Below are 27,087 nucleotides of genomic sequence, written 5' to 3' on the forward strand. Positions count from 1 at the left end.
TTTCTATTATTATTCTGACATTTCACATTCATAAAATAAAGTGGTGATCCTAACTGACCTAAGACAGGGAATTTTTACTAGGATTAAATGTCAGGAATTGTGAAAACTGAGTTTAAATGTATTTGGCTTAGGTGTATGTAAACTTCCGACTTCAACTGTATGTTTGCAATACTCTACAATTTCATGACTTTGATTTATCCCATTCTGTTTTCTTCATTGACCATGCCCTGTACTGTTTATTTGTTTCTCTATCTTTCTTTCCTTTTCCACATTGCACTGTATCTGCTGTAGTTCTGGCATTACTTTTGGCGTTTGTACACGCTTTCAGTGGATTGACTTGTGATGCATTGATTTGCTGGCTGCAACCAACTTCACAACATGCACAGTCAATTACAGTAATCTCCAAATTATAAATGACTCCCTATTTATTTGGTTACTTCATATTCATTATTGTTAAAGGGCGGGTCTCACCAAAGCAGGTCTTCAATCTATTTTCATTTAAATTAATTGTGGAAACACTAGGCCTGTATTGTGTGTAGCAAATCACTTCAATTCTAGAAAGAGATTAATGAAATGTTTTAATGAATCATGTTCAAAGTCAACGACCAAAACAATACTCTATAAAAAAAATATACTCAACCACAATTAAAGTTGTTATATTTGGCTATGTAGCTGTAAGTTAAAACTTTCCTAATGTCCAATGGTTGTTTGCATGATATAATTAATGTCACTATTTAGCAGAGTCCTAAATTATAGGAAAGCATAGTCCTAAATACATCTATTCATATTTAAGAAAAACAATAACAAGATCACTGGAATGTGTCTCTCCACAAACCATGATAATGGTTCTGATGACTGAACAATCCATAATTGACCTAGCTGATAGCAAATTGATCTTCATATTTCTTGGTTTTGTAAGACCCCCTCTTTAAAAGATCCCCATCCACCACAATCAAATCACCTAGTGCATGTTCTGAATCCAGTGTAAGTGTGTAATAGGACAAGTGTTGAGAAAGAAAGACCATCAAATGAGTATTATTTTATTCTTGTCAAGCTCCTTTGTGCGAGACACCCACCTACATTTTTTTCTTTCTGCCTGTCTCCTGATAGGTACGACCCTGAATTCCTTGTCTGGAATCAAAATCAAGCCGAGCAAAGAATGACAAAGTAATCCAGCATTTATTACATATTTCTATCTCTCATTCACTGAATCTGTCCTTCATGTCTACTATACAAATACCAGGAACATTTCCTTACCAATGAAAGAGCATGAATGACAATAGTTCAGTTCTTTTTTCCATTGCATTGTCCTCTGATTCCCATTTACTTACAGTAGCTACTTCACTGAAAGCTTCATATGACTTCCTCAGGAAAAGTAAAGTCAAGGTAGTGCCATTGGTGCTGTCCACAATTTTACATACAGTATCTTCTCACAGATTAGGTTAAGGTTTATGCATCTATTTGCCTCCAAGTTTCTCAAGTTTACTCTTCAGGTTTGTCTAGTAATTAATGGTAAGATGTGATGTTGTGAAGTTACTCTTTGGTTAAGCTTTTATGGCTTTCTAAAAGTGACAGCAGTTGGAAGCTTTTTGGGTAGGTTTCGGGTACTTGCTGATTGTGTGAGGATAGCAACAGTAGGAATCCATTATCCAAAAATCATACATTTTCTCCTTCATTTTACATCATTCATCGTCATTTTTCTCTCATCATTTTCTAAATGTGCGTCATCATCCCAAGATTTACTGTGACTTGTGCAGTAATCAAGGGGCAGAATCCATTTCCTTAAATGTCACTTTTGCAGTATCTGATCATACTACCTTTATGCTATTTTTCTTAAGTAATACTCAAACTGATATCTATGTGGTAGTTGCCAATTTACGCATGAATCATGTTGCCGATTCATAAGCTGTTACATTTTAGTACATATACGGTGGTTCCTCAATTAAACGTTTTGAGTTTTTGGCACAGCGCATTGAGGTAGGTTGTGATATAGTGCGGTACATTGCGTCACAGCAAGGGAGAGTCAGAACGTTGGTTATGCCTTTGGGTTCAGTCTAATGTGTTTCTGTCATCACTGAATGAATGACGTGAATTGATGAACAGGTGATAGAAACCAGATAGAAACAGATATTTGTGTACCTGATGTCACGGTTTAATTTGAATTAACTGGATGAGGATGAAGAAGAAGAAGCTGATTGAATTTAAAACAATAGTGTAAGAATTGCTCTTCCTCTATCCCGTGTGCAAATTCAGAAAAAGACACCTCTTTTTTGTTTCTATTCTGTCAGAAGAAGCTGTAACTGGACTGTAGTCCATTACTTACTATAACTGTTGTTACACGGTAAGGTTTTTATTCTAAGAGAAACAAAAATGTTCTGTTATATTCCATTATAATCTTTAAATATATGTGTTGACTGAATATACGCGAGTGATGTCTGCTAAATTAACAAGTTAATGGTGCAGCCACATAGTCTCGGCTACTAAGCCCAGATAAATAAAACGTAAAACATGCTATTCTGTTATTTTGAAATACGTTGTCTTAGTATGATGTTTTTTCTGACCTTCCTAAACTAAAGCCTCATATGAAGCAGACAATGCAGAGTCGTTCTTTGCTGATGTGAAGAAGAAACTGAATGAAAGAGAGTACGGCGAGGAAAACCCAAGTCGTCTATATGGGCCTCTTTTACACACATTGTGGATATGGAGGGGGGAAAAGTTTTTACACATTTTCAAGACCTGACCTATTTAATTGATTAGTTGTATGTATTATATTTACCAGTGGAATTTCACCGAATAGATAACAACAATAGAAGCATCTGGTGGCATTGGTAGAGAGTCAGGCTGAGAATGGAGGGAAAGTGCACTATAAGTGCGCTACAAAGCTGTGGGCCAGGTGTAAATGGTTTGGTAGCCTTACCTATTCTTTCAATAAATTGTAATCACAAAAGAAGCCATCCACCCTTGATGGGCTATCAGCAGGACAATAGACTCTTTCCGAGTTGATTTCTATTTTTAGGGACTTGAGATCAAGAAGGGAGGGTAGAAGGAGCGAGTACTGCGTGCTTATTACAGTATGTTTGTCAAACAGGTGAGCAATCTTTTTTTCTGGTCGTTTGAAACAGTGTAAACAACACAACAAATACAACAATAATTTCCCCCCAAAATTGCATAAATTCTAACTAAAAAAGCTTTTAAAGTCTTTACCACAGCCAAGATTAAAAACATGCATTCGCATGCATTCGTGAATGCAATTGCTTTAACCGACATGTTGAGGTTTATTTATAGTTTAATTATTCAAGGCTCCCTTTGTTATTTTGTTTTATAACTAAAATGCTTGAATGAATGATTGATATACACTACATGACCACTACAAGACCAAATATCTCATTACAAAATCATGGGCATTAATATGGAGTTGGTCCACCCTTTGCTGCTATAACAGCCTCCACTCTTCTGAGAAGGCTTTTCACTAGATGTTGGAACATTGCTGTGGGAACTTGCTTCCTTTCAGGTAAAATAGCGTTAGTGAGGTCAGGCACTGATGTTGGGATATTAGGCCTGCCTCGCAGTCTGCGTTCCAATTCATCCCAAAGTTGTTCGATGGGGTTGAGGTCAGGGCTCTGTGCAGGCTAGTCAAGTTCTTCCACACCGATCTTGACAAACCATTTCTGTATGGACCTCACTTTGTGCACGGGGGCATTGTCATGCTGAAACAGGAAAGGGCCTTCCCCAAACTGTTGCCACAAAGTTGGAAGCACAGAATCGTCTAGAATGTCATTGTATGCAGTAGCGTTAAAATTGGTGATCTTAGGCTTGTTATCTTGTGGCTGCTCGGCCATGGAAACCCATTTCATGAAGCTCCCAAATAACAGTTATTGTGCTGACATTGCTTCCAGAGGCAGTTTGGAACTCAGTGGTGAGGGTTACAACCGGGGACAGACGATTTTTACACGCTATGTACTTCAGCACTCGGCGGTCCCGTTCTGTGAGCTTGTGTGGCCTACCACTTCGCGGCTGAGATGTTGTTGCTCCTAGACGTATCCACTTCACAATAACAGCACTTACAGTTGACTGAGGCAGCTGGAGAAGGGCAGATATTTGACGAACTGACTTGTTGGAAAGGTGGCATCCTATGATAGTGCCAAGTCCCTGAGCTCTTCAGTAAGGCCATTCCACTGCCAAATTTTGTCTATGGAGATTGCATGGCTGTGTGCTCTATTTGATACACCTGTTACAGGTGTGGCTGAAATAACCGAAACCACTAATTTGAAGGGTATCCACATACTTTTGTATAAATGGTTTATATTGAAGTAGCAATTGAAATAGAACCCTTGGGAGATCATTGGGAAATTATCAGACCAAAGGTGAGGACACAACAGCTCACCTGACACAAGACTAAAGTTTTACATTTCTAACTCAATATCTCAGACCTGATTTGGCCCAATGAAAAATGAACCAACCCCCTACAAATATGTCAATTTATTATAATCCACATAATAATTCACACAAGATGAGCTATAGTGAGAGTAGGGAGACTGCGTGTCTGTGATTCGACTTTGCATAGCAAATAGCACATCAACCTTATAATAGCTAATGATTTATATATATCCAATAGAAAGAAACATCTACAGTATTTGTTCATCAACATCGTTTTTTCGTTATTGAAATAATTATAAAAGCACATTTTAGTTGCACCTCGCCCCAGCTCTACGACCACGGCTTAAACATTGCTAAGATGATTGATGTATTTGTTGCATTGTTGTATCGTCAGTTTCTCGAGCCAAAACGTTTTGATGGACTTCACAAGTTCATCTTTGTCTGTAGGCTTAGCAGAATTACAGATTGTTTTCAGTTGATAAAGAAAAGGTAGATGTACTGCAGGCCTATCCAGCTGTAATTATGTCTCTATCCTTTTGGAACCACACACTTACCAGGTGAAGAGTAGGCTGCTTGCTTGCCTCCAAGGCGAGTGTGGCCTCTTTGAAGCGATAGAGAAAATCCGCTAGATCCCCAAGTATTCTTCCACAATAGCTGACCTTCTCTTACCTGCAGTTTTGCGCTGGGAACTATGTCACTCCGTTTTGAATAGCATCCTCTCCGCGAGCACCCACTCCTTGTTTATGTAATATACTGTAAGGCACAAGTATCCTGTTATTCGAAAATCGTCAGTCCACATGTCAAGTATTATTGCACCATTACCCAAGCTCTCTCTCAACTCCGGACCACCCGCCAGGACTCTATAGTGCGAGAGGAGAGAGACTCTCGGACTGAAACATTCACACCTCCAATAATTTACAAAAGGATCATCTAATAGCTCTGCTAGGTCTGAACATCCGCCAATTTGTTCCACAGTTTAAGCTACCGATAGATGCTGCGGTCAGTCATCTGAGTGAGGATAGGAGCGAGAGCAGTTTTTAACCTTCTGAATGAATGATTATGGAATGGTACCGAATAGATAGAGACAATAGAAATAAGCATCAGCATTTCCCTCACTCAGACAAAAGCAAACGTGCAAAAGTAGCCCAATTAGCAGGAGGGCATCTTCTTGTCGCACACAGTGCTGAAGTTTATAATGGCTGTCAGTCAAAACCCATACAGCACTGTGAACCGGAGAACGGGCTACAATTACAATAATTGAAAATAGAGGCCAGGATATAATATCAACAAGAGAATGGAGAATGGAACGAGTCACATTTTGAATTGAAACGACCAGATTTAATTGAAACTACCAAATGTCGGCCCTTAACCATCCGAATATTTCAATGAAATATATCATTAATTTTAATCATGGAGCGTATTAACAATTGCATGGCATGTTCTTTGCTTGGTTTCAAAAGCCCTGATTTAATAAATGGAGTAGATGTGCTCAACTATGCCCGCTGGTGGTTCGAATGAGCATTAATGGCAAGCACTGTAACGCATCTTACCATACCACAGCATACCTCACGCAATATGACGCAAGTTTTAATTATCGAAATACCAACAACCAAGCCACTGAACTTTTTCATCCATACTTAAAGTATCTCAGATGAATAGTGTATGAGATGGAAGCCCAGGACTGACATTTCTTGACCTTTACCACAGCCTGACCCGACCAGAGACCAGGCTCATAGGGGCAGTCATGCATTTTCACACTTTGGCTTTTCACAGACACAGAAAGCACTATTCTCAATGTGGGATCACACAAGGGTCACCCCTTTAACTCAGTGTTATCTGATTGTTCTTCTGATAATGTATGTGTGGATGTATGCCGCTGTCATCAAATGTAAAAAATATATACAGTGGGGAGAACAAGTATTTGATACACTGCCGATTTTGCAGGTTTTCCTACTTACAAAGCATGTAGAGGTCTGTAATTTTTATCATAGGTACACTTCAACTGTGAGAGACGGAATCTAAAACAAAAATCCAGAAAATCACATTGTATGATTTTTAAGTAATTAATTTGCATTTTATTGCATGACATAAGTATTTGATCACCTACCAACCAGTAAGAATTCCGGCTCTCACAGACCTGTTAGTTTTTCTTTAAGAAGCCCTCCTGTTCTCCACTCATTACCTGTATTAACTGCACCTGTTTGAACTCGTTACCTGTATAAAAGACACCTGTCCACACACTCAATCAAACAGACTCCAACCTCTCCACAATGGCCAAGACCAGAGAGCTGTATAAGGACATCAGGGATAAAATTGTAGACATGCAACAGGCTGGGATGGGCTACAGGACAATAGGCAAGCAGCTTGGTGAGAAGGCAACAACTGTTGGCGCAATTATTAGAAAATGGAAGAAGTTCAAGATGACGGTCAATCACCCTCGGTCTGGGGCTCCATGCAAGATCTCACCTCGTGGGGCATCAATGATCATGAGGAAGGTGAGTTATCAGCCCAGAACTACACGGCAGGACCTGGTCAATGACCTGGAGAGAGCTGGGACCACAGTCTCAAAGAAAACCATTAGTAACACACTACACCGTCATGGATTTAAATCCTGCAGCGCACGCAAGGTCCACCTGCTCAAGCCAGCGCATGTCCAGGCCCGTCTGAAGTTTGCCAATGACCATCTGGATGATCCAGAGGAGGAATGGGAGAAGATCATGTGGTCTGATGAGACAAAAATAGAGCTTTTTGGTCTAAACTCCACTCGCCGTGTTTGGAGGAAGAAGAAGGATGAGTACAACCCCAAGAACACCATCCCAACCGTGAAGCATGGAGGTGGAAACATCATTCTTTGGGGATGCTTTTCTGCAAAGGGTACAGGATGACTGCACCGTATTGAGGGGAGGATGGATGGGGCCATGTATCGCGAGATCTTGGCCAACAACCTCCTTCCCTCAGTAAGAGCATTGAAGATGGGTCGTGGCTGGGTCTTCCAGCATGACAACGACCCGAAACACACAGCCAGGGCAACTAAGGAGTGGCGCCGTAAGAAGCATCTCAAGGTCCTGGAGTGGCCTAGCCAGTCTCCAGACCTGAACCCAATAGAAAATCTTTGGAGGGAGCTGAAAGTCCGTATTGCCCAGCGACAGCCCCGAAACCTGAAGGATCTGGAGAAGATCTGTATGGAGGAGTGGGCCAAAATCCCTGCTGCAGTGTGTGCAAACCTGGTCAAGAACTACAGGAAACGTATGATCTCTGTAATTGCAAACAAAGGTTTCTGTACCAAATATTAAGATCTGCTTTTCTGATGTATCAAATACTTATGTCATGCAATAAAATGCAAATTAATTACTTAAAAATCATACAATGTGATTTTCTGGATTTTTGTTTTAGATTCCGTCTCTCATAGTTGAAGTGTACCCATGATAGAAATTACAGACCTCTACATGCTTTGTAAGTAGGAAAACCTGCAAAATCGGCAGTGTATCAAATACTTGTTCTCCCCACTGTATATTTTGTATTTAACTAGGCAAGTCAGTTAAGAACAAATTTTTATTTACAATGACGGCCTACCCCAGCCAAACCCTAACCCGGACGACACTGGGTCAATTGTGTGCCGCCCTATGGGACTCCCAATCACGGCCAGTTGTAATACAACCTGGAATCAAACCAGGGTCTGTAGTGATGCCTCTAGCACTGAGACACAGTGCCTTAGAACGCTGCGCCACTCGGGAGCCTCCAAATGCTCTATGTATTTCCTGTCTGTCATTATAGTATAACTCACTGACATCCATGGCCCACACAGGCCATTACATAGACAATATAGGATTCCCATTCACCAAATGGTAATCATGCCGATTACCACATGATACGTTTTTATACAGTATTATAGTGTTGAGATTTTAAAGCCTCAAGGTTGTAGTCTTTTCCCCAAGACTACAGTGATGCCCGGCATTCGAAGTATGTTAAAGGGATAATCCAATCCAAACCACAAATTCCTATGATTAACAGTGTTAAATAGTGTTAAATAACACTAATATGTGAAAACAATAATTTTTGTGAACATGTTTAATTTTATCGTTATAACAAGGTTGGTAGAAACATGTGAAAATAGGAAAATAGGAAAATAGCTAGAAAACATAGCTACATACAATAGTACCAAAGTCAATATCAGCATGTGAAGTAGCTAGCTAGCTGTAAAATTGCCTAAACAAACTGCACTATCAATTTAGGTGTCTTACTAGTTCAACTTGCAGTTTGTATCTGCCAGTGAGCAATAAATGGCGTCTGCCCAGAGTGAGAGCAGAGTAATGTTGCTTTCCCAGAGAGGTACTTTTGAGGAGATAGGGAAACTCCATTAGAATCGTATTATCGGCCATTGTGTATGTTGCCCATAGGTTTTCAATGGGCCGCGTGGTGCATTCTGGATGATTCTGGGACAAGGAGAGCTCTCCTTCAAGGAGTGAATGGGAGTCAATTGGGTGCTATCAAATGTCAGCCTTTAACCATCCAAATATTTCATACAATATTTGGCCCATATCGGGACTGTTACAATGAAATATATAATTACATTTTAGTCATGATGGGTATTCACAATTGAATGGCATGGTGTTGTTTGCTCTGCTTCAAAAGCACTGCTTAATAAATGGAGTAGATGTGCTCAACGATGCCCGCTGGTGGTTTGAATGAGCATTAATGGCAAGCACTGTAACGCACCTCACCATACCACGGCATACCACACGCATAGCATTGCAAGTGATTGTGGAGGCCAAGTCATTTGATGCAGCACTCCATCACTCTCCTTCTTGGTCAAATAGTCCTTACACATCTTGGAGGTGTGTTGGGTCATTGTCCTGTTGAAAAACAAATGATAGTCCCACTAAGCGCAAACCAGATGGGATGGTGTATCCCTGCGAATGCTGTGGTAGCCATACTGGTTAAGTGTGCCTTGAATTCTAAATAAATCAAAGACCGTGTCACCAGCAAAACACCCCCACACCATCACACCTCCTCCTCCATACTTCACGGTGGGAAACACACATGCAGAGATCATTCGTTCACCTACTCTGCGTCTCACAAAGAGGACAGATTTCCACTGGTCTAATGTCCATTGCTCATGTTTCTTGGCCCAAGCAAGTCTCTTCTTCTTATTGGTGTCCATTAGTAGGTTTCTTTGCAGCAATTCGACCATGAAGACCTGATTCACACAGTCTCCTTTGAACAGTTGATGTTGAGATGTGTCTGATACTTGAACTCTGTGAAGCATTTATTTGAGCTGCAATTTCCAAGGCTGGTAACTAAAGAACTTATCCTCTGCAGCAGAGGTAACTCTGGGTCTTCCTTTCCTGTGACGGTCCTCATGAGAGCCAGTTTCATCATAGCGCTGATGGTTTTTGTGACTGCACTTGTAGAAACTTTCAAAGTTCTTGAATGTTCCGTATTGACTGACCTTCATGTCTTAAAGTAATGATGGACTGTCGTTTCCCTTTGCTTATTTGAGCTGTTCTTGTCATAATATGGTCTTTTACCAAATAGGGCTATCTTCTCTATACCACCCCTACCTTGTCACAACACAATGGATTGGCTCAAACGTATTAAGAAGGATAGAAATTCCACAAATTAACTGTTAACAAGGCACACCTTTTAAATTAAATGCATTCCAGGTGACTACCTCAAGAAGCTGATTAAGAGAATGCCAATAGTATGCAAAGCTGTCATCAAGGCAAAGGTTGGCTACTTTGAATAATTATATTTTTCAAGAAAATATATCTTGATTTGTTTAACACTTTTTTTGGTTACTGCATGATTCCATATGTGTTATTTCATAGTTTTGATGTCTTCACTATTATTCTACAATGTAGAAAATAGTAAAAATCAAGAAAAACCCTTGAATGGGTATGTGTGTCCAAACTTTCGACATGTAACGGTATAATAATAATATTATGTCCCCCCCACTTCTAAAACGAAAGTTACGCCCCTGTATACATTTGACATCTGTCATACAAGTCCAGGATTTAACCCTTTGCACTCTGCATTTGCAGTGCTTTTTAAAGCTTAGTCTATGGAGCTTATTGAGAGTGTCTAATATCGGATAGTATTTAGACAGGAGGACTGTGGATGGAGGCTGAATTAAAGCATTAAAGGAAGCAGAGAAACAAGTTGCTCATTAAAGTGTTTGTTTAAACACCGTCCACACTTGACTGGCTAAACTAAACTAGAACATTGAGCGAGGGCAATTACATGGACTATTGCACTTCAACTGTGTTCCCTTGTACAACGTGGATGCCGCTAACTGCTCTTCAGACTAGTTTTGTCATTCTGCACAACCAGTTTTCATCTGATATTGTGGCCAAGTTAACACATGGTTAATTAGAGATACTAACAGATTTCTATAATGGCACTAATTAGTATTGAATTGGAAAGGCCATCTTTTTCAAATTGGAAAGGTCTGTCAGATTGTATAGTTCCCTTTATTGTGAAGTTGAACCAAAATGTTTTCGATAATGTTTGTTGAGGATTTTATATCATTGTGTCTCATTGACAATAGCACTATATTATTTTTACTTCGGAAATGCATGTCACTTCTGCTGAAGAATGAAGTCATGCACATTGAATGACTGTGTGTCTTCCTATCTGAAAGGCCCCTGTCTGTCTATTTGATTGGTTGCCTGAGTCATCAACAATGCTTCTTTCCCCTCTGTATCATTCCTTTGTGGTGTGAGGCAGCATGTTTGCTTACAGTTTTGACCTGTGTGTTGTGTTCACTCTATTGTACAAGCCTTGAGTCATTGTAAATATAATTTTTGGCCCAAGGCACTAGTCAACAACATACTCAGTTAAAATGTATACCCCCATTTCCAATGGTCTTTAATTAGATTGCAGAGCCATGCATTTAGAATACATCATTTATAACTCTATTATAGGGGGGAATTGTTTGATTGCCTCAAGCATGGTACTCTGTATTCTTGTGTAAATGTTCCCAGCAATGGGGCCGACAGATATGTTCACCTGGCTGCTCTTGAACAAAGCCCTGAATGACGATCCGTCTGCAACCCTGAGAGTTAGTTTCAATCCAGTGAGTCGCCAAATGCTACATTACTTTCTACTGAGGGGATTTAACCTCAGCTCAGCTCCCCTGCCAACCTTGATCCTTGTGCAGTATGATTTATCGAGATAACATGGAGACCTTGCGAAAATGACTAGAAGACCACCCTCCTATCTTCCAAAATGAGCGGCATTCAAAGTTAAAAGCTGACATTTTAGTCCTCAGGAAAGGCTGTTGAAAGGCCAGCTTAGGGAGTTGAGGGCTAAAGGCAAACTTCACTGCTCTAGCATGCATGCTATAGACATTTCGGTTTGTTATCCAAGTTTTTTTTTTTTTTTTTACCTTTATTTAACCAGGTAGGCTAGTTGAGAACAAGTTCTCATTTGCAACTGCGACCTGGCCAAGATAAAGCATAGCAGTGTGAACAGACAACACAGAGTTACACATGGAGTAAACAATAAACAAGTCAATAACATGGTAGAAAAAAAGAGAATCTATATACAATGTGTGCAAAAGGCATGAGGTAGGCAATAAATCAAATAATTACAATTTAGCAGATTAAATCATCAGATGATCATGTGCAAGAAGAGATACTGGTACTGGTGTGCAAAAGAGCAGAAAAGTAAATAAATAAAAGCAGTATGGGGGGTGAGGTAGGTAAATTGGGTGGGTAGTTTACAGATGGACTATGTACAGCTGCAGCGATCGGTTAGCTGCTCGGATAGCAGATTTTTAAAGTTGTTGAGGGAGATAAAAGTCTCCAACTTCAGAGATTTTTGCAATTCGTTCCAGTCGCAGGCAGCAGAGAACTGGAAGGAAAGGCATCCAAATGAGGTTTTAGCTTTAGGGATGATCAGTGAGATACACCTGCTGGAGCGCGTGCTGCGGGTGGGTGTAGCCATCGTGACCAGTGAACTGAGATAAGGCGGCACTTTACCTAGCATAGCCTTGTAGATGACCTGGAGCCAGTGGGTCTGACGACGAACATGTAGCGAGGGCCAGCCGACTAGGGCATACAGGTCGCAGTGGTGGGTCGTATAAGGTGCTTTAGTAACAAAACGAATGGCACTGTGATAAACTGCATCCAGTTTGCTGAGTAGAGTGTTGGAAGCTATTTTGTAGATGACATCGCCGAAGTCGAGGATCGGCAGGATAGTCAGTTTTACTAGGGTAAGTTTGGCGGCGTGAGTGAAGGAGGCTTTGTTGCGGAATAGAAAGCCGATTCTTGATTTGATTTTGGATTGGAGATGTTTGATATGAGTCTGGAAGGAGAGTTTGCAGTCTAGCCAGACACCTAGGTACTTATAGAGAGGGAGGGAGGGAGGGAGGGAGGGAGGGAGGGAGGGAGGGAGGGAGGGAGGGAGGGAGGGAGCGACAGAGAGAGAAAAAAAGATAAAGAAAGAGCTCATTGTCTTGGGCAGTTTGCTTGTGAATCAGCAGATTCTTTGATCAGGCCGTCGTTGCATCCTGAGATAAATCATCACTGTGAACCAGTCCATTTGGAACCCAGATACCTAACTCATTATGTGAAGTGTTATGCAAACTGCTCTTTACTGCTTTAAAGCTCTGAGAGCGCCGAGATGGGAATACACACAGAGACAGAATAGCTTTAGAGAATGTTAAGAATCTACAGTACCAACCTTGACAAATAGATAAATATATGGAATTAGAGTAAAACATTATTTGCTAGCCACTACCCATACTTGGCATATGATGTTTTCAAGTAATTTGACTGAGCTGAACGATGCTTCTCTCTTTTATAGCGGTCAGGGCTGTGGTGTGAGATTGAGGAGGGAGGACGAGATGAGATGTGAGAACAGTGGCATTATCATGGGCGGTCACACGGCCGTTTGGATGAATAATTTTCCTTGGGTAATTCTCTAGTGAAGAAGTGAAATGGCAAACACAGCACTGGAGCCCTGAGGAATGTATGAGCCTACCCATCCTCTGAGGCGATATGGCTCTGGAGGAAGTGATGAGGGCAAATCGTACTTCCGTCCATGCCCTCTTGAAAGAAAGATGTGTTTGAGGAAGAACAGTCATTGTAGCTGAAAAACACGACTTCTGCTGAGGGCAATAAATGAGTACAAAGAATATACGGTGCATCTATTCAGGCCAGCACTAGTCTACGGTACAAGCTAAGCAGCATTAGTATGTTTTAATATGCTGCTCTGCATTGGGATGCACAATTCTTATGGTAAAGTAATGCTTGTCTGGCTGTGGTCTAAGTAGAGAGAGACAATTGTCAAATGTCAGTGTGTGTGTGTGTGTGTGTGTGTGTGTGTGTGTGTGTGTGCGCACAGGTACGTGCATGCTTGCATATACAGTTAAAGTCGGAAGTTTACATACACTTAAGTTGCAGTCATTAAAACTCGTTTTTCAATCACTCCACAAATTTCTTGTTAACAAACTATAGTTTTGGCAAGTCGGTTAGGACATCTACTTTGTGCATGACACAAGTAATATTTTCCAACAATTGTTTACAGACATTATTTCACTTATAATTCACTATATCATAATTCCAGTGGGTTCATCTCCTAGAGATAACGTACTTTGGTGCGAAAAGTGCAAATAAATTCCAGAACAACAGCAAAGGACCGTGTGAAGATGCTGGAGGAAACAGGTACATAAGTATCTATATCCACAGTAAAACGAGTCCTATATCGACATAACCTGAAAGGCCGCTCAGCAAGAAAGAAGCCACTGCTCCAAAACCGGCATAAAAAAACAGACTACGGTTTGTAACTGCACATGGGGACAAAGATCGTACGTTTTGGAGAAATGCCCTCTGGTCTGATGAAACAAAAATAGAACTGTTTGGCCATAATGGCCATCGTTGTGTTTGGAGGAAAAGGGGGAGGCTTGCAAGCCGAAGAACACCATCCCAACCGTGAAGCACGGGGGTGGCAGCATCATGTTGTGGGGGTGCTTTGCTGCAGGAGGGACTGGTGCACTTCACAAAATAGATGGCATCATGAGGATGGAAAATGATGTGGATATATTGAAGCAACATCTCAAGACATCAGTCAGGAAGTTAATGCTTGGTCGCAAATGGGTCTTCCAAATGGACAATGACCCCAAGCATACTTCCAAAGTTCTGGCAAAATGGCTTAAGGACAACAAAATCAAGGTATTGGCATGGCCATCACAAAGCCCTGACCTCAATCCTATAGAACATTTGTGGGCAGAACTGAAAAAGCGTGTGCGAGCAAGGAGGCCTACAAATCTGACTCAGTTACACCAGCTCTGTCAGGAGGAATGGTCCAAAATTCACCCAATTTATTGTGGGAAGCTTGTGAAAGGCTACCCGAAGCATTTGACCCAAGTTAAACAATTTAAAGGCAATGCTACCAAATACCAATTGAGTGTATGTAAACTTCTGAACCACTGGGAATGTGATGAAAGAAATAAAAGCTGAAATAAATAATTCTCTCTACTATTATTCTGACATTTCACTTTCATAAAATAAAGTGGTGATCCTAACTGACCTAAGACATGGAATTTTTACTAGGATTAAATGTCAGGAATTGTGAATAACTGAGTTTAAATGTATTTGGCTTAGGTGTATGTAAACTTCCGACTTCAACTGTATATATAAACTCAGCAAAAAAAGAAACGTCCTCTCACTGTCAACTGTGTTTATTTTCAGCAAACTTAACATGTAAATATTTGTATGAACATAACAAGATTCAACAACTGAGACATAAACTGAACAAGTTCCACAGACATGTGACTAACAGAAATTGAAGAATGTGTCCCTGAACAAAGGGGGGGGGGGGTTCAAAATCTAAAGTAACAGTCAGTATCTGGTGTGGCCACCAGCTGCATTAAGTACTGCAGTGCATCTCCTCCTCGTGGACTGCATCAGATTTGCCAGTTCTTGCTGTGAGATGTTACCCCACTCTTCCTCCAAGGCACCTGCAAGTTCCTGGACATTTCTGGGGGGAATGGCCCTAGCCCTCACCCTCCGATCCAACAGGTCCCAGCGAAGATCTGCGCTCTTCGCTGGCCATGGCAGAACACTGACATTCCTGTCTTGCAGGAAATCAAGCACAGAATGAGCAGTATGGCTGGTGGCATTGTCATGCTGGAGGGTCATGTCAGGATGAGCCTGCAGGAAGGGTACCGCATGAGGGAGGAGGATGTCTTCCCTGTAACGCACAGCGCTGAGATTTCCTGCAATGCCAACAAGCTCAGTCCGATGATGCTGTGACACACCTTCCCAGACCATGACGGACCCTCCACCTCCAAATCGATCCCGCTCCAGAGTACAGGCCTCGGTGTAACGCTCATTCTTTCGACGATAAATGCGAATCCAACCATCAGCCTTGGTGAGACAAAACCGCGACTCGTCTGTGAAAAGCACCTTTTGCCAGTCCTGTCTGGTCCAGCGATGGTGGGTTTGTGCCCATAGGCGACGTTGTTGCCGGTGATGTCTGGTGAGGACCTGCCTTACAACAGGCCTACAAGCCCTCAGTCCAGCCTCTCTCAGCCTATTGCGAACAGTCTGAGCACTGATGAATGGATTGTGCGTTCCTTGTGTAACTCGGGCAGTTGTTGTTGTTGCCATCCTGTACCTGTCCCGCAGGTGTGATGTTCGGATGTACCGATCCTGTGCAGGTGTTGTTACACGTGGTCTGCCACTGTGAGGACGATCAGCTGTCCGTCCTGTCTCCCTGTAGCGCTGTCTTAGGCGTCTCACAGTACAGACATTGCAATTTATTGCCCTGGCCACATCTGCAGTCGTCATGCCTCCTTGCAGCATGCCTAAGGCACGTTCCCACAGATGAGCAGGGACCCTGGCTTCTTTCTTTTGGATTTTTTCAGAGTCAGTAGAAAGGCCTCTTTAGTGTCCTACGTTTTCATAACTGTGACCTTAATTGCCTACCGTCTGTAAGCTGTTCTTGTCTTAACGACCGTTCCACAGGTGAATGTTCATTAATTGTTTATGGTTCATTGAACAAGCATGGAAAACAGTGTTTAAACCCTTTACAATGAAGATCTGTGAAGTAATTTGGATTTTTACGATTTATCTTTGAAAGACAGGGTCCTGAAAAAGGGACGTTTCTTTTTTTGCTGAGTTTATATTTGTGTGTGTGTGTGTGTGTGAATGCATATGAGTGTGCGTGCATGTGTATGTGAGTGCATGTATGTGCATATGTGTGAGTGCTTGGGGATGTCGGCCTGAGAACTCCCCTGCTGAAGCTAATCCGGCCTAATCGGCCACATCTCAGACACTACAACACGGAACACAGCCGCTAGAGTCCTATTCAGGGACCTACCCTCTCTCTGGTGCTGTAAATAATAGCCATAACCTCCATTTTAATGGTTCAACCTGGACACTCTTGTAGTGGTCCTTTTGTGGTCACTTCATTACAGACACATAGTGCCTCTCGATCTGCCCAGCCTCGGTGTCTGTCTGGCTGTGCTGCGTGCTTGGCTGGCTGGCTGTGGGACCTGAGAGCTCCCACTGTGGGACCCTTTCATATAGCTTCCCAATTTATCCCAATACATGTGGACTAAACAGCTAAACTAACACATACATACTTTATACATATGTACATATGTCTGAAATGGTTTCCTGTTCCCTTTATAGTGCATCCCTTGACCAGGGACCAGGGCTCTGGTGAAAAGAAGTGCAGTTACAGTTCATATAAGGAAATCAGTCAATTGAAATAAATTCATTAGAGCCTAATCTATGGATTTCAAATGACTGGGCAGGGGCACAGCCATGGGTGGGCCTGGCTCCCCAGTGGGTGGGCCTATGCCCTCCACTGGGCATTTTTACTCTGATTAAATGTTAGGAATTGTGAAAACTGAGTTTAAATTTATTTGGCCAAGGAGAATGTCAATTTCAGACTTCAACTGTACTGCCAAATTCTCAAAAACTACGTTGGAAGCGGCTTATTGTAGAGAAATAAACATTAATCTCTCTGGCAACAGCTCTGGTGGACATGCCTGCAGTCAGCATGTCAATGGCATGCTCCCTAAAAGCTTGAGACATCTGTGTCATTGTGTTGTGTGACAAAACTGAACATTTTAGAGTGGCCTTTTATTGTCCCCCGTACAAGGTGCACCTGTGTAATGCTCATGCTGTTTAATCAGATTCTTGATATGCCACACCTGTCAGGTGGATGGATTATCTTTGCAAAGGACATCAACAGGGATGTAAACCAATTTGTGCACAACATTTGAGAGAAATAAGCTTTTTGTGTGCATGGAACATTTTTGGGATCTTTTATTTCAGCTCATGAGACCAACATGTTGTGTTTATATCTTTGTTCAGTATACATTAACTGATAAGCTAACACAAACATACAGTACGTACAACAGTGTCTCTGAAATGTTTGTGCGAGAAAAGAACTTAAAACCCTATGTACTGTAATGCATTCCGACTTCATTTGACTGAAGGCGATGTTTCAGCAAGGGACCTACTTCCGAATTGGATATGATTAAGCATACAGCAGTTTGCACAAACTGTTTGAGCATTTTGATTGCCCAATTACCCAAAGGTAACTTATGCAAGGTTACATCATCTTTAGATAATTTTTTATGAAGTTGCATTTGATCTACAAATACTTAGATGCACAGCTGTGATCATCATTATAGTAGATGAATATGGCTGTGGATTAATGTTTTTGCTAATGCAACCATGCCTCACAGGGGAAGACCATAGAGCATGTGAACAAGCTTCATAATCATCAGCGATGAGAGGGAAAAAAACAACATTTTGAAAAACATTTTCTCCCATTGGTCCATTTTCTGAAACAAAAGGATTTCAATCCCACCATGCTCCTCTGTGTTTGTTCCCTTTGATGCCTTATATTCACAAGGAAATCATTTCTGACGATTGCACACCAGTCAGCTCCAATAACTCAACAATACGTGCTCAGTGCAGCCTAGCTACTGCCTGAACTGAGCATGCCCAGTGCCCACTAGTGTGGGGTTCTGCTGCTTGGTAGAAGGGTGCAGAAAGACTTGGCAGCTGCCCGTGTAGTCTGGAAATGGAATGATGTCCCACTGTGTTTGGGTGGTACACTCCCCACCTACTGTGTGAAACTCCACTTTCTATGTAACAGTTCTGAAGCGGCTCAGGAGAGACGTCCATAGCTGGGCTCCCTGTTGTTTTATTTCGCTGGGTTTTGTTTTATGTGATTGAATCCCAGCTAGAGCCCCATTGTTCTGTTGACCTTTCTGAAAGTTAACATTTCTCTTTCTCTGTAAATGGCCATGGCCTCCTCCATTCCTCCCTGGCTCATGTTAGTGATGGTTGGTATTGCTGGGAGAAGGATTGTGGGGAGATGAAATGGTCCTGAGGCACTTTTAGCCGTCGTAGTGTATACATCACTGACTGTGGCCCTGTGGATCAGAATTAGCTCTCTGTTCCTAGTTTTCCTCTCCCTCTCTCGCTGGCTCTCTCTCTCGCTCTCATAACACATTACTCCTTTTCTCTCACATCTCTCTCTCTCTCACACGTGATCTCAGCCGTTAATATAATTGATTCTTGGTCTTTGAGAGCTGACAAACTGAAAAGCTTGATTGCGGACAGCTGTGATGGTTGGAGGTTGAACAGTTGCTGGTAGGTGTTTGCACTGTACAGGGAGGGCACGGCCTTTACACCGGTGTGTGTCTCTCGCTCTCTCTCTTTGTTTCCAATAAGAATTGGGTGGGGTTGTGGTGATAGTGCTTGGGGTTATAGTGGTGATAGTGGTGAAGATAGTGGTGGGGATGACAGGGGTCTCTGACAGCCACCTAGCTAGCCTCAGGCTACCACACTGGAGAACCACAGCTTGCATCACTAGAGAATAATGCCGGATGAACGCACTCATTCTCCAAGAGTAGTGACTCAGTACTAGTCTGTATCATTCTTTGCCAAATTATTTCATTCAAAACTTGTGGGTGTAGAAAACAACCTTATTTTGAATTTTAAAATCTCTTATTATTAAAATAGTTTTTTTTAACGCTAGGCCATGTGCTATGGGGACAGATGGAGAGAACTTACATTTGTTTGGCAAATCTGTCATACATGTTTGTTACCTTTAAAAAATATAAAAAATATCCCCAATTTCGAACTTGTCTCATCGCTGAAACTCCCCAACGGGCTCGGGAAAGGCAAAGGTGGAGTCATGAGTCCTCCGAGAAATGACCTGCCTACCCGCGCTCTTAACCCCCGCGAGCCAGCTGCACCAATGTGTCAGAGGAAACACTGTTCAACTGGCGCCTGGGGTCAGCCTGCATGCACACGGCACGCCACAAGGGGTCGCTAGAGTGCAATGAGCCATGTAAAGCCCCCCGCCAAACCCTCCGCTAACCCGGACGATGCTGGGCCAATTGTGCGCCGGCCTATGGGACTCCTGGCCACGGCCGGTTGTGGACAATGCAAATGTCATGTGTCACTTTGTTTTTCTGCTCTGTAAGTGTATCTCAATGCAATGTAGCCTAAGTGTCAGTTGTAAATGAGAACTTGTTCTCAACTAGCCTACCTGGTTAAATAAAGGTGAAATAAAAATAAATTTAAAAAAGGTCAACATTCACAAGGCCACAGGGCCAGACAGATTACCAGGACGTGTACTGCGAGCAAGCGATGACCAACTGGCAAGTGTCTTCACTGACATTTTCAACTTCTCCCTGTCTGAGTCTGTAAAACCAACATGTTTTAAGCAGACCACCAAGGTAAGACCACTAAGGTAACCTGCCTAAACGACTACCGACCCGTAGCACTCACGTCTGTAGCCATGAAATGCTTTGAAAGGCTGGTCATGGCTCACATCAACACCATCATCCCACAAACCCTAGACCCACTCCAATTTACATACCGCTCCAACAGATCCACAGATGACGCAATCTCCATTGCACTCCACACTGCCCTTTCCCACCTGGACAAAAGGAACACCTATGTGAGAATGCTATTCATTGACTACAGTGTTCAACACCATAGTGCCCTCAAAGGTCATCACTAAGCTAAGGACCCTGGGACTGAACACCTCCCTCTGCAACTGGATCCTGGACTTCCTGACGGGCCGCCCCCAGCTGGTAAGGGTAGGTAACAACACATTCGCCATGCTGATTCTCAACACAGGGGCCCCTCATGGGTACGTGCTCAGTCCCCTCCTGTACTCCCTGTTCACTCATGACTGCACGGCCAGGCACGACTCCAACACCATCATTAAATTTGCCGATGACATAACAGTAGTAGGCCTGATCACCAACAACGATGAGACAGCCTATAGGGAGGAGGTCAGAGACCTGGCCGTGTGGTGCCAGGACAACAACCTCTCCCTCAACATAATCAAGACAAAGGAGATGATTGTGGACTACAGGAAAAAGAGGACGGGGCTGGGTTGAGAGCTTCAAGTTCCTTGGTGTCCACATCACCAACAAACTAACATGGTCTAAGTACACCAAGACAGTCGTGAAGAGGGCACGACAAAACCTGTTCCCCCTCAGGAGACTGAAAAAATTTGGCATGGGTCCTCAGATCCTCAAAAGGTTCTACAGCTGCACCATCGAGAGCATCCTGACTGGTTGCATCACTGCCTGGTATGGCAACTGCTCGGCCTCCGACCACAAGGCACTACAGAGGGTAGTGCGTACGGCCCAGTTTATTATTTTTTTATTTAACCTTTATTTAACTAGGCAAGTCACTTAAGAACAAATTCTTATTTACAATGACGGCCTACCAAAAGGCAAAAGACCTCCTGCGGGGACGGGGGCTGGGATTAAAGAATATATATATTTTTTAAATAACACACATATAGGACAAAACACACATCATGGCAAGAGAGACAACACAACACTACATCAAGAGAGACCTAAGACAACAACATAGCAAGGCAGCAACACATGATAACACAGCATGGTAGCAACACAACATGACATCAGCATGGTAGCAACACAACATGGTAGCAGCACAAAACATGGTATAAACATTATTGGGCACAGACAACAGCACAAAGGGCAAGAAGGTAGAGACAACAATACATCACGCAAAGCAGCCACAACTGTCAGTAAGAGTGTCCATGATTGAGACCATGATTGAGGCCCCAGTACATCACTGGGGCTAAGCTTCCTGCCATCCAGGACCTCTATACCAGGCGGTGTCAGAAGAAGGCCTAAAAATTGTCAAAGACTCCAGCCACCCCAGTCATAGACTGTTCTCTCTGCTACCGCATGGCAAGCGGTACCGGAGCGCCAAGTCTAGGTCCAAGAGGCTTCTAAACAGCTTCTACCCCCAAACATAAGACTCTCCTGAACATCTAGTCAAATTGCTACCCAGACTATTTGCAGTGTCCCCCCCCACCCCCTCTTTATACCACTGCTACTCTCATCTATGCATGGTCACTTTAATAACTCTACCTACAGTACATGTACATACTACCTCAAATAACTGGTTTCCCCACACATTGACTCTGTATCGGTACCCCCCCTGTATATAGTCTCGCTATTGTTATTTCACTGCTGCTCTTTAATTACTTGTTACTTTTATTTCTTATTCTTATCTATATATTTTTTTAACTGCATTGTTGGTTAGGGGCTTGTAAGTAAGCATTTCACTGTAAGGTCTACACCTGTTGTATTTGGCACATGTGACTATTACAATTTAATTTGATTAGAACATACTGTAGTATTAAACATCAATATAGCTACACACACAATAAGCCAAACTCAAGGCATTTAAAAGAAAGAGTGAACAGAGATGCCTAATGCAGAAATTGCATTATACCACAACACCACTTAGAGGAATTACCACCACAACTACTTTGTCAATCTACCATGAAAATGAAACAACACAAAGACATGCATACAGCAGTCATCTGAAAAGATAGGCTGAAGATTGCAGTATAATACACAATGAGTGATCATTTTGTTTAGCACTGTATTTCTATGCTTGTGTCTGTCTCAAATGGCACCCTATTTCCTATATAGTGCACTACTTTTGACCAGAGCCCTATGAGGGCATGGAATAAGGTCCATTTGGGACGCAGAAGCCTTTTACCCATCCAGTTCTGTTCTGTATTCATCCCTGTGTTTCCCATGGTCCTCTGCAGGGAGTTTGGCTGGAGAGACCCAGAGCTGCCTGAGGTGATCCAGATGCTGCAGCACCAGTTCCCCTCGGTCCAGTCCAACGCTGCAGCCTACCTCCAACACCTGTGCTTCGGAGACAACAAGATCAAGTCTGAGGTAACCATGCATCGGTTGGGTCCGGATCCATACAGTTTCTACTGCTGTGTGCTAGCTGGGACACCTGCATCCACTGCTTATACATTATAAAATGTATAGGCCCCATGAAGTTGTTAAATCAGTGTCTAACATATCAGTGGGAGGCCCCTGGGCAGCTGGGGCCTGCTTCAGTTGAAACCTATGAAACATAGAAAAGTATGCCTCTGTTCAGTACATTATCTAAAATGTATACCTTTTGTGAAGCCTTTTGCGAGAATAATTCATAATTCACCGTTCTAGCTCAAGATAAATTCCAGGTGCTTGAATTGTGAATTCTCCTCACATTAGTGGATAGATAATATTGCCTACTTTTGCCTCACTTGATTTGCCTCACCTGTATGCAGGGATGTTGGATAGCTTGTTGTGTGCGTGATATGTCTGTGATATGTGGGGACATTGACTGGGTGAGGTGGAGGGATGGTGAGATGGGGAGAGGTTGAGATGGAAGGATGGGGAAATGGAGGGATGGCAGGAATGGGAGATGGCGGGATGGGGAGTTGGAGGGATGGGGAGTTGGGGAGTTAAGAGGGATGGGGAGATGAAGGGATAAGTTGCAGGTCAGATGCCCTCTGGGAAGGATTGGAAGAAAGTCATTAGGTCAGCTGATGCCTTCCCTGGAACACTGCTGACGCTCATCCCGTTTCCTCTCTTAGACTATGAGATACATCACACAGGCAACATGGGCAGACCCACACACACATCCGTGATTGCACACATACACACCCCATAGGCATGCACACACACAGGCACACCCGCACACTATGTATAGTACTGCAAGGCAATCCACGTTAGCCATGTGTATCATGATGGTGTCTTCTCGCCTAGCGGTTGTAACGTCTGCTTCCAACTCACACTCAAACACGTAGATCCCCTGAACGCATCTCACTTTCCAGACCACTTTCCAGCTCACACTCTCAGACACATAGATCCCCTGAACGCAGCTCACTCTCCAGATCCCAATCACCTGAATTCTAATCACCTGTTCACACACCTGTATGTCATTATCACACACTATTTAGTTCAGTTCTTTGCCCCCATCACTGTGAGGTATTGTTTGTTTTGTGACACACTTCTTTCAGAGCTCTGTTTTTACTGTGATTTACTCCTCCCGTGTATGATAGTTTTTGCCTGCCTCACTAACGACGCCTTTTGGCTATTCCCTGCCTGTACTTTAGCCTATCGGATTTCCTGTTATCTACCTATTGCCTGATCTCCTGGACTATGTTACTAGCCTTTTCCCTGCCTGTACTGTTGCCCTTTTGGACCCCCTGTGTATGACCTTCTGCCTGCCCCTGGACCCAGCTACCTGCCTCCTCCTGTGGTCCTTTGCAATAAACACCTGCTGCGCCCTGCGCTTGAAATCAGCTCTCTGTCTCCCCTCGTATTCTTAACAACGGTATCTTGGTTATTTTTGCACCAGGAGGCTGTGTGAAGGGAATTACTATTTACTGGGTGCTTTATTTTGATAACAGCAGAGCAAGGGAGATGAGTCGAGTAAGTGTTTTCATAAACAGTAGGGAATATACATACAGTTGAAGTCGGAAGTTTACATACACCTTAGCCAAATACATTTAAACTCAGCTTTTCACAATTTCTGACATTTAATCCTAGTAAATATTCCCTGTCTTAGGTAATTTAGGATCACCACTTTATTTTAAGAATGTGAAATGTCAGAATAATAGTAGAGAGAATTATTTATTTCATCTTTAATTTATTTAATCACATTCCCAGTGGGTCAGAAGTTTACATACACTCAATTAATATTTGGTAGCATCGCCTTTAAATTGTTTAACTTGGGTCAAACGTTTTGGGTAGCTTTCCACAAGCTTCCCACAATAAGTTGAGTGAATTTTGGCCTGACAGAGCTTTGGAAGTATGCTTGGGGTCATTGTCCATTTGGAAGACCCATTTGCGACCAAGCTTTAACTTCCTGACTGATGATGTCTTGAGATGTTGCTTCAATATATCCACATAATTTTCCTACCTCATGATGCCATCTATTTTGTGAAGTGCACCAGTCCCTCCTGCAGCAAAGCACCCCCACAACATGATGCTGCCACCCCCGTGCTTCACGGTTGGAATGGTGTTCTTCGGCTTGCAAGCCTCCCCCTTTTTCCTCCAAACATTACAATGGTCATTATGGCTAAACATTACTATTTTTCTTTCATCAGACCAGAGGACATTTCTCCAAAAAGTACGATCTTTGTCCCCATGTGCAGTTGCAAACCGTAGTCTGGCTTTTTTTGTGGCGATTTTGGAGCAGTGGCTTCTTCCTTGCTGAGCGGCCTTTCAGGTTATGTGGATATAGGACTCGTTTTACTGTGGATCTAGATACTTTTGTACCTGTTTCCTCCAGCATCTTCACAGGGTCCTTTGCTGTTGTTCTGGGATTGCACTTTTTGCACCAAAGTACGTTCATCTCTAGGAGACAGAATGCGTCTCCTTTCTGAGCGGTATGACGGCTGCGTTGTCCCATGGTGTATATACTTGCGTACTATTGTTGGTACAGATGAACGTGGTACCTTCAGGCGTTTGGAAATTGCACCCAAGGATGAACCAGACTTGTGGAGGTCTATAATTTTTTGGCTGATTTATTTTGATTTTCCCATGATGTCAAGTAAAGAGGTATTGAGTTTGAAGGTAGACCTTGAAATACATCCACAGGTACACCTCCAATTGACTCAAATTATGTCAATTAGCCTATCAGAAGCATCTAAAGCCATGACATCATTTTCTGTAATTTTCCAAGCTGTTTAAAGGCACAGTCAACTGAGTGTATGTAAACTTCTGACCCACTGGAATTGTGATACAATGAATTATAAGTGAAATAATCTGTCTGTTAACAATTCTTGGAAAAATGACTTGTGTGATGCACGAAGTAGATGTCCTAACAGACATGCCAAAACTATAGTTTTCTTATTTAACAAGAAATTTGTGGAGTGGTTGAAAAACAATTTTTAATGACTCCAACCTAAGTGTATGTAAACTTCCGACTTCAACTGTACGTACAGCATGTACTGGATAATGATAGCATGTAGCCTGCAATCTAGTGAGCCAGTGTCTATCGCCTTTGCCAACACCTCTTTGTTTGTGCATTGACTGATTATGCATCAGCCATAAAATGGCACGTGTAGTGTAATAACAGAAGCCATGATGTGGTTAACCTTGTCACTAAATGAATTGTCAGTAAATTGGAGCAGAGCACCCAGATGAACAGGGTCTCTGATTTGTAATCATGTTTCTCCTCTGTGTTTAATGGAAGTTGAGAGGATCAGAAACAGCAGCAATGCTGATCCATTCTGTTGGACCTGGCAGCACATCTGCTGACTGTTGGCACCAGTCCTCGTGTGTGTGTGTGTGTGTGTGTGTGTGTGTGTGTGTGTGTGTGTGTGTGTGTGTGTGTGTGTGTGTGTGTGTGTGTGTGTGTGTGTGTGTGTGTGTGTGTGTGTGTGTGTGTGTGTGTGTGTGTGTGTGTGTGTGTGTGTGTGTGTCACTCTGCCAGGTCATCACATCCTCTGTCACTCTGTCACTAATATGGCAGAACACTGTGACAGTGTGACCTGGGCCTTTCTGTCTGTGTGCAGCCACGTGTTTGACATGGCTCTAGTTATTTATAGAGAAAAGGTACCTGAGTGAAATGAAGAATAGTATTTATATAGGGATGCCTTTAGGGATATTGTTGTCAATGCTGAAAACTATGACTAACTATGACTTTTGCTGTAGACAATTGAACAGTAGCTATACTAGTGCATATATATTTGTACTGCTCTTGCTCTATCTTTTAATTTTGATCCAGTGGATCCACTTACGTCCTTCCTCTCCTCTCCCTGTTCCTCTCACCAGATCCGGAGGCAAGGAGGGATCCAGCTGCTGGTGGATCTGCTAGATCACAGGATGACCGACGTGCACCGCAGCGCCTGTGGAGCTCTGAGGAACCTGGTGTACGGCAAGGCCAACGATGACAACAAGATCGCCCTGAAGAACTGTGGGGGGATCCCAGCCCTGGTCCGCCTGCTGAGGAAGACCACAGACATGGAGATTAGAGAGCTGCTCACAGGTAAACAGAGTTTGTTGACAAGATATAACATAGAGAGACATAACATAGCCTTGCTATATGACATTATAAAAAGTATTTAAAACAAGTTATAAAGGATTATACCTGGATGCATATGGGCGTGTTATCTAATGTTTAACTGTCACTGTTACTGGGGGCTGGATAACTACGGTAGGCTGTAGAGGCAAAGAATCCCAAAGGGACGTGTCACATCATCATCCATAATAGTGGCTCATCAATATAAGTCAGCTAGTTAAACACTGAATATGAAAACACGAATATCCACAAATGACTTGACTGGACAGAAAATGCATATATTTGATGACATACAATATGATGTGAAACTTCATTGGGGTATGGCACCACAGATATCTATTAAATGACGATGTTC

At 42.6% G+C, this 27,087-nt stretch overlaps 1 protein-coding gene across 7 annotated transcripts in view; it reads left to right on the plus strand.

Moving 5' to 3' along the window:
• The window catches only part of LOC139550727 (catenin delta-2-like), a 140,048-nt gene that overhangs the window by 93,156 nt on the left and 19,805 nt on the right, over positions 1–27,087 (plus strand). For 5 of the 7 annotated variants that reach the window (XM_071361829.1, XM_071361832.1, XM_071361830.1 and 2 more), the window contains 3 exons: positions 1,111–1,167; positions 22,471–22,603; positions 26,486–26,699. In XM_071361829.1, coding sequence (XP_071217930.1) covers positions 1,111–1,167; positions 22,471–22,603; positions 26,486–26,699 — 404 coding nt within the window. The remainder of the gene's footprint in view (positions 1–1,110; positions 1,168–22,470; positions 22,604–26,485; positions 26,700–27,087) is intronic. The other 2 variants (XM_071361833.1, XM_071361834.1) reach the window with 1 other exon arrangement.

This window comes from Salvelinus alpinus, chromosome 23 (assembly GCF_045679555.1).
Source record: "Salvelinus alpinus chromosome 23, SLU_Salpinus.1, whole genome shotgun sequence".
Lineage (NCBI taxonomy): Eukaryota > Metazoa > Chordata > Actinopteri > Salmoniformes > Salmonidae > Salvelinus > Salvelinus alpinus.